Source organism: Pelmatolapia mariae, linkage group LG22 (genome assembly GCF_036321145.2).
Source record: "Pelmatolapia mariae isolate MD_Pm_ZW linkage group LG22, Pm_UMD_F_2, whole genome shotgun sequence".
Lineage (NCBI taxonomy): Eukaryota > Metazoa > Chordata > Actinopteri > Cichliformes > Cichlidae > Pelmatolapia > Pelmatolapia mariae.
This window is the reverse complement of record NC_086245.2, coordinates 9,404,895-9,413,215: the sequence shown is the minus strand read 5'-3', so window position 1 is coordinate 9,413,215 and position 8,321 is coordinate 9,404,895. Positions and strand designations below refer to the sequence as shown.

The 8,321-nt window shown below is 39.2% G+C and overlaps 1 protein-coding gene across 1 annotated transcript; it reads right to left on the bottom strand.

Moving 5' to 3' along the window:
- Positions 1 to 179: 179 nt before the first annotated feature.
- tekt2 (tektin 2 (testicular)) lies at positions 180 to 4,352 on the bottom strand. The gene is made up of 9 exons (XM_065471756.1): positions 4,197 to 4,352; positions 3,964 to 4,089; positions 3,143 to 3,348; positions 2,917 to 3,060; positions 2,429 to 2,543; positions 1,570 to 1,677; positions 1,335 to 1,478; positions 1,175 to 1,254; positions 180 to 387 (listed from the first exon to the last, which is right to left on the bottom strand). Exons 1-9 carry the CDS (start codon positions 4,350 to 4,352, stop codon positions 180 to 182), a joined length of 1,287 nt encoding a protein of 428 aa, XP_065327828.1.
- Positions 4,353 to 8,321: the final 3,969 nt, after the last annotated feature.

Genomic DNA, 8,321 nt, shown 5'->3' with positions numbered 1-8,321 from the left:
GAGTAAGTTTGTTTTTTTTCTTCAGGACTACTTTGTGAAGGGAACTGTGCCCAGACTTTAACTGAGAGTGTGAGTAGATTTTTGTGTGTCCATTGCTTGTTTATGACTGCAGGGTTAAACAAATTAAACTTAAAATAACTATTAGATTTTTTTCCCTCAAAAACATTCAGACCATCTTCTCACTGAGCCAGCAGCTGCAGGTTGCTCCTCCCACTGGAGTTTGCCAGCTGGACCACGAGCGCCGAGTTTTTATTGTCGGTGCTGGAAGTTGATGTGAGGCGAGCGCGGGTGTTCATGCTTCGTTGTTCCAGAGATAGAGCTTCCTGTTTTCTGGAAAGATCCTGCAGCATGCGGGAGTGATGCAGCTTCATTTTCTGCAGAGAGTGCCTGACAGAGAATTACAGCAGCAAGCAGGGATGAATATCAGCTCTGGTGGCATGCATGCTCGAGAAGTTCTTCTGAGTTTGGTTTTATGGTTTATCATTACTTTAAAACATCACAAATAAATAAAATGTATTTCTCTTTATATTCAAGATTGTAAGAGTGACAGATATATTATTTATAGTCCTATGTTATTTCAGCGATAACTCTATAACTTGTCTGTTTCTCTTCCATTAGATTGTTTATACACTTCCCAATCTAATAAAAAGTATAATTGGACCTAATATTTATTTCACTGGACAAGCTTGAGATGTGATGATGCCACACATAGTATGATTTCAATAAGAGCTCATATTGGTGATGGGAGAGTCGGACCCTTCTGTCCCCAGCACATCCCTCTGATTCTCAAGGTATGCACATTGTCATCTTGGAATTTACCCGTGCCATCAGGGAAGAAATTGGTGGGAAAAGCTGCTCATTCAGTACACGCGGATAGTAAGCTGACCTAATTTTTCGGGCATTTAACGTTTTTCAGTTACAACCTGCTGAACTGAAGCAACCTCCAGTCATAACACTTCCTTTACAGGGTTATGCAGTAGGCACCAGGCTTGATGGGTGCATCACTTCATCCACCTCTCTTCTTACCCTGATGCTCCAACACTCCCAAACAGGGTTGAGAGTATATTACACAAAACACATATATGTTTTGTGTAATATATACAATACATATATATTATTATTATTATTGTAACTACTACTTAGTTTGGCCACACAAATAAAAATGAAGACTCACTGAGCTTCAGAGAGCTTCTGCTTCAGAGCTGCGATCGTGGCCTCCAGTTGCTGGACTTCATTAACGAGGCCGTGCTGCACCTGCAAACCATCACGAAAAAAGGAGAAAAGGCTTTTAATGCAATCAGTGACACGTCTGCTGCTATATACCTCATATATACCTCGTCTCTGCACAGGTCCATGTTAGGCCTGTTGGTCCTGGTCTCCAGTCTGGTGTGAGCAAGCTTCAGGTTGGCTGTCTTTGCCTGCAGATCTGCATCCAGCCCGTGGATGTCACTTTCCATTTCTGCCATTTCCTCCTCAGTCTACAGACAGATGTACAGGCAGTGGGAACATGCGATGACAAACTATACTGCCTCACCCTGCTACTAACAGCTATTATTTATAAGATCTTACAGTTTTTATTTGCCACTCCAGCTCATGTCGGGCCTGCTCTTCGTGGTGATTACGTTTGCGGAGAGCAAACTCTGTGGCTCTGCGTTGAGTCTCCAACTCATTCTGCAGCTACGAAATAAAAAGAAAGAAATTAACAGCACATATGCCCCACCTACTCTAAGCAAGATTAGTGCACAATATAAGAAATATAAAAAAAAAACACAAATTAAAGAAATCCTTTAACCCTCTGCAGCGCACCCCAGGTGTTTAAACACCGACATGTGAAACAATTTTCTTTTTAACATGTAAGTAAAACCTTTATCCTATAGATTAAAACTGCCTAGAATATCAATGATTTATAAGTTAAATGTGACATCAGAAGATTTTTAAAGGAAAAAAATGTAATGCACGCATTTATTACACACAGCGCATCTTTGTGATGAAAGGAAATTTTAAAAGCATAAAAAACGTTCACTATGAGTTTTAACTTTGAATGTATCCCAATAACAATTTTAAATCAAATATTCTTCTTAAAAAAGAAAACAAAAAGAGCAGCATTCCAAATTTAATTACCTACGTTTTTACAAAGATCAATAAATGTGGTAACTACATATCTCCTCTTTAATTTAAGCTTTTAAACATGGATCTGCGATGTGTGCGTGAAAAGCTTTTAATCATTAAATACACATTTGTCAAATCTGGAGAACACAGACTGAGCACAGAGAGAGGGTTGCACCAATATTTTCGCACGGCTTAATGAGTATTAAAGTCATTAGGTGGTTATCATTTTTAATTTTTTTCATTAAATAAAATACTTGAATAGTACTTGGTCGTATAATAAGTAATAGTCAAGACCTCTTACTAGTTGCAGCCCACGTACCTGTGCTCGGGTGAGGTTCATATCCTCCCTTATTTGCTGGGAAACCTGCATCGCCTCATGGGCACGAGCCACATTATGCTGGCTGAACTGGACCCACTCCTGGGGGGTGGAGGAACTACACCAAAGACAGCAGTTATAACAGTAGTAGCTGCTATGAATGATACAGTTTATTTAGACAGCAGTAATCAAGCATCACAAAAACACATAAGTACACAATATTACAGTAACATTCAGTAGTTGTGTATTTTTTGTGTAAAAGAAAAAAAATGCATATAAATTTCATGTAAAAGGTATATATTACAAAAAGTTTTATGAAAAGTTCTAACACCTTGTTGTGATTTGGCTCTATGTAAATAAAACTGAATAGAATTTCCACAGTTTAGCAAATGAGGAGTAATATTCAACCAATCTTTTAATTATGATAATAACTTATGCTATACTGTAGCATTTTATGATCTATTTCATGCACACCCTCATCTGAACATTACCCTGTTGGTATGCGAGTCGGGTTGGTCTTTAGGGAGATGTGGGGCGATTTTATCGTAAGTGACAGACAGGACATGTCAATATCCAGGGCATCCATCTTGTTCTGGAGATCAGCAGTCAGCTGGTGCCGCACCTCCTGCAGAATGCTTAGCAACCAGGAAAAAGGGAGGTGCTTAGAAGATGGCCAAAGTCAATGTGCATTTTCAGCAATGAAAAACAGAAACTTACCATAGCTGCTCAAAGGCCCTGCTAGTGTGCTGCTGCAGAACTTGCTGCACTCTTTCAATCAGCTCCACCTCTTTCTTCAGCTGTTCGTCCACGGGGTCCGTGACCAGCTCGTGTCCTTGCCGTCCCTCCCTCAGTGTCAGGCATTCAGTGGTGACCTCCAGAGGAACAGCAGTGGCAACCAAAGCTTGCTCGGTGTGCTCTTTGGACTGACACCAGCGTGAAGCCCACATAAATGAAAGTTATCTCAGAGACCAGGAGTAAAGATTTTATGAGCACTTGACGAAGAAACACCTAGATGTTTCTTTAAGTATGACACATGTACACAAGCTTTACAAATGTTTAGGAACGTTAAAAGAAACTAGCCTTAATTATCTAGCACACACTTTATGTAAAAAATGGACAAAGGCACCTCTCAGTCATACTGGGGCCATCTTGGATTTTGAAATCAAACATGAGCGAGAGGCAAGCTGACATTTCCACTATAGGGCACAGTCTACTCAGGCTCTGCACATCCCAATTTATTGTCTCCAAACGAGAGCATCATTTACAAAATGCAAATCAGGCTGTATTAAACAAGATTTTAAACCAGGGACTGAGATCTTAAACATATTAGGAACATGTTTGCGGAGTTATTAAACCAAATAAAAGTGATAAAGGAGATTTTATCACATCCAGATGGTGTCACCACCATCATTAGAAAGAAAACAGGTTTAAGGCACTGAAATGTTGGCTTTACTTTTTAGACAAAGAAGTATATCAGCTATGTTTCTTATACAGTCTACAGATTCATCCTCTGCTTTTAAGAAGTCTGAATAAATCACCAGTGTCAGAGTCTCCATCTCTTCATCCACTTTCTGAGCACAAGTTTCCAACACTTCCTTCCACCGAGCAACATCCCAAACACGGTCACTCAGCCTACGACACGTATCAGTCTCATCCCAGTGTGTCTACGGAGAAAAGGCGCTTTATTAACAACGTGTGGAGAAAGAAAGGAAATTGTTGGATGGTCCAGTGGACCGTGTCCTTTGAGCTCTGCCAACAAACAAGACCCCACCTTAAAGTTAGTCTCGTTGCGTAGTGTCCTCCCTTCCTGTCTGATGACATTCGAAATATGTCGTTCATGTTGAGCTGTGGCAGACAGTTGCTGATTGTTGCTGGTCCACTCTGACACACTGCGGTGCAGGCCAGGCTTTGCATTTAGTGAAGGCATCATATTTCTGTTGAAACAAGGCCCAGATTCACTGGATCTTTCACGTACAGCTAAATGTGGGGGATCTTTTTCTATGTCTCTGTGAAGATCAAACGCCAACACATACAGTGGCTTGCAAAAGTATTCGGCCCCCTTGAAGTTTTCCACATTTTGTCACATTACAGCCACAAACATGAATCAGTTTTATTGGAATTCCACGTGAAAGACCAATACAAAGTGGTGTACATGTGAGAAGTGGAACGAAAATCATACATGATTCCAAACATTTTTTACAAATAAATAACTGCAAAGTGGGGTGTGCGTAATTATTCAGCCCCCTTTGGTCTGAGTGCAGTCAGTTGCCCATAGACATTGCCTGATGAGTGCTAATGACTAAATAGAGTGCACCTGTGTGTAATCTAATGTCAGTACAAATACAGCTGCTCTGTGACGGCCTCAGAGGTTGTCTAAGAGAATACTGGGAGCAACAACACCATGAAGTCCAAAGAACACACCAGACAGGTCAGGGATAAAGTTATTGTGAAATTTAAAGCAGGCTTAGGCTACAAAAAGATTTCCCAAGCCTTGAACATCCCACGGAGCACTGTTCAAGCCATCATTCAGAAATGGAAGGAGTATGGCACAACTGTAAACCTACCAAGACAAGGCCGTCCACCTAAACTCACAGGCCGAACAAGGAGAGCGCCGATCAGAAATACAGCCAAGAGGCCCATGGTGACTCTGGACGAGCTGCAGAGATCTACAGCTCAGGTGGGGGAAGCTGTCCATAGGACAACTATTAGTCGTGCACTGCACAAAGTTGGCCTTTATGGAAGAGTGGCAAGAAGAAAGCCATTGTTAACAGAAAACCATAAGAAGCCCTGTTTGCAGTTTGCTACAAGCCATGTGGGGGACACAGCAAACATGTGGAAGAAGGTGCTCTGATCAGATGAGACCAAAATGGAACTTTTTGGCCAAAATGCAAAACGCTATGTGTGGCGGAAAACTAACACTGCACATCACTCTGAACACACCATCCCCACTGTCAAATATGGCGGTGGCAGCATCATGCTCTGGGGGTGCTTCTCTTCAGCAGGGACAGGGAAGCTGGTCAGAGTTGATGGGAAGATGGATGGAGCCAAATACACGGCAATCTTGGAAGAAAACCTCTTGGAGTCTGCAAAAGACGTGAGACTGGGGCGGAGGTTCACCTTCCAGCAGGACAACGACCCTAAACATAAAGCCAGGGCAACAATGGAATGGTTTAAAACAAAACATATCCATGTGTTAGAATGGCCCAGTCAAAGTCCAGATCTAAATCCAATCCAGAATCTGTGGCAAGATCTGAAAACTGCTGTTCACAAACGCTGTCCATCTAATCTGACTGAGCTGGAGCTGTTTTGCAAAGAAGAATGGGCAAGGATTTCAGTCTCTAGATGTGCAAAGCTGGTAGAGACATACCCTAAAAGACTGGCAGCTGTAATTGCAGCAAAAGGTGGTTCTACAAAGTATTGACTCAGGGGGCTGAATAATTACGCACACCCCACTTTTCAGTTATTTATTTGTAAAAAAAAAAAATGTTTGGAATCATGTATGATTTTTGTTCCACTTCTCACGTGTACACCACTTTGTATTGGTCTTTCACGTGGAATTCCAATAAAATTGATTCATGTTTGTGGCTGTAATGTGACAAAATGTGGGAAAGTTCAAGGGGGCCGAATACTTTTGCAAGCCACTGTATACTACCAGTGCAAAGGTACTACCAGAAAAAAGTGCAGTAATGAGTAGCAATCAAACTGAGATACATTCATGGTTCCTTGTTATAAAATATTGGCATCATATCCCCTGAAAAATCTGAATGATCAAAAAAACTCATCAAAGTTCTGCTCTTTATTTTGAATGTTTCCATTTTATTAAATATCACAATAGTAATTTGCTTTGATCCAAGGTAAATATTGCATTGTTTGTTACTCTATTTTGTGTCAGTGAATATATTGCAGTTAATCAGCTACTTTAGATACACTTTTATGACTCTATCAAAACTGCACACAATAAACCCAATAGTGTATTAATTATATAAGTGCGCCATCTGGAGCGTTAGTTATAATATCATTATGAAATGCTGACAAAGTAAACTGATAGATGTTATTACAATATATATTTGAAAGAGTGTGCTTTGTGTTAATAAACCATACTTACAAACAAACCATCCCTGTGTATTTAATAACACTAAATGCAGATTTGAGATTTAATGGGCTGCCAGAAACAGAAACATTAATAAAACATCAATGATAGAAGTAAGAAAATAAACAGATACCACACTGTGTAAATACTCCTTTCAAAGTTACATCACCTCTTAGCAACTGCAAAAACATGTAAGAATATCAAGGACATTTTTAATTTAAATATTATAAATAATTTGGATTGTGCAATCAAAAGAAATCAGGCCAGGCGGGAGGAAAAGGGGAAGGCAACAGAGAAGATTCATGGGTGTAGTGAAGGAGGACATGCAGAGGGTTGGTGTGACAGAGGACGATATTAGGGGGTTGATGAGATGGACACAGATGATCTACCGCTAAAGGGAGCAGCTGAAAGAACAAGATGGCAGACCTTTGTGAAATATTAGGAATTAAGTAATTATTGGAGTCCAAAAGGCTACACCACTGCGTACAATTATTTCTTTTATGGTTGTAATTTTATTGTTATTCTCAAACAGGTCTCTCTTATAAATTAGACATTGAGTCTCAGTGGGACTACCTGTATAAATAAAGGTTAGATTAAAAATATAAGGAAATAAATTATTATTATTTAAAGCGGGAAAACATGCAAAAAATATAAATAAATCAAAGTACAAACAGAAAAATAAAAGTACAAACTACCTTTGCAATGCTTTTTCCAAATAACATTTTAGCAAAAATAGAAACAAGTTCAAAGGAAAGCCATATTTGACTTTTTGTTATGTACATGCACGAATAAAGGATCAAAAATGCACCAAAATTTTCTACCAGCTGTCTCCCGATTTATCTGTAATTAACTGATTTATACAAAAACTGACGTATTCTTTTCTTACTCTGTGCGAGTTATTATTGAACGAGTACAGCATTAAATGCAATAGAGTGGAATCAGAAAATGCAACAAGATAAAAACAGTCAAGTAGGCTAAAACAGCCAAAATGTGGAACGAAGTGCTGCCCTTGATGTACTTCAATGTTCGAAAATACCAACATTGACCAGCTCATTTGAATATTTATTGTTTTCCCCCTCTGAATCTGGATGCCCCCTTTTATGTTTTCTAGATATAAATCTGAAAAATATTGCAATGTTTAAATTTAGCTGAAATGTTTCGTCACTTCGAATCTTACTCACCGGAATTCTGGAACCCTCAGAAATGAGCTGGTTTTTCCGGGCTTTGTTATCCGTGGCGACCGTCTCTAGGCAACAAGTACACACAACGTGCGCCTAAAAGGCTTTAATAATTAAAATGCCTTCCTTACGTTTAGTTTTGAGTCAGATTACCAGGAAATAATCATCAGGGAACATGAGCAACTTAAATCCACTTTGCCTAAATGACAGCCGGAGAAAATTCCTGTTAGACTTGTAGAAGCAGACTTATGTTTAATAGACTTATTCTGCTTCAGGGAAGAGAAAAGGCTCAGTACTTATCTAAACACAATCAGACAAATCCGCATAAATTATTTCAAATGTACTACTGTGGTAGTAGCACCAAACTGACACCTTTACACACCCTTCCTGTCGCATAACTATGAAGGATAAAAAGCTAAAATAGTAAAGCTAAATATTAAAGTTATGATGTAATATGAATAAAAATAATAAAATTATCTGAATAATGTGACCAATTTGAGATCATAGTGTTGCAAAATTGAAAAAAATAGGGTCATATAACACTTTTAAGGTTCTGTTGTGATTATATTGTAGTTAAAATTTAACAAAGAAAACAACCAAAATATTGTACCAGAAGTTTCATTCCAGC

Bases quoted from the DNA above. Each gene is read 5' to 3' on its own strand.
- tekt2 (XM_065471756.1), bottom strand. From the start codon at position 4,352: ATGCCTTCACTAAATGCAAAGCCTGGCCTGCACCGCAGTGTGTCAGAG. The intron at 2,544-2,916 runs GTAATGTTCAGA...TCTTTGGTGTAG, and splicing joins CCGACTCGCATACCAACAGG to TTCCTCCACCCCCCAGGAGT. The intron at 1,479-1,569 runs GTAAGATCTTAT...ATCTGTCTGTAG, and splicing joins TGGAGTGGCAAATAAAAACT to ACTGAGGAGGAAATGGCAGA.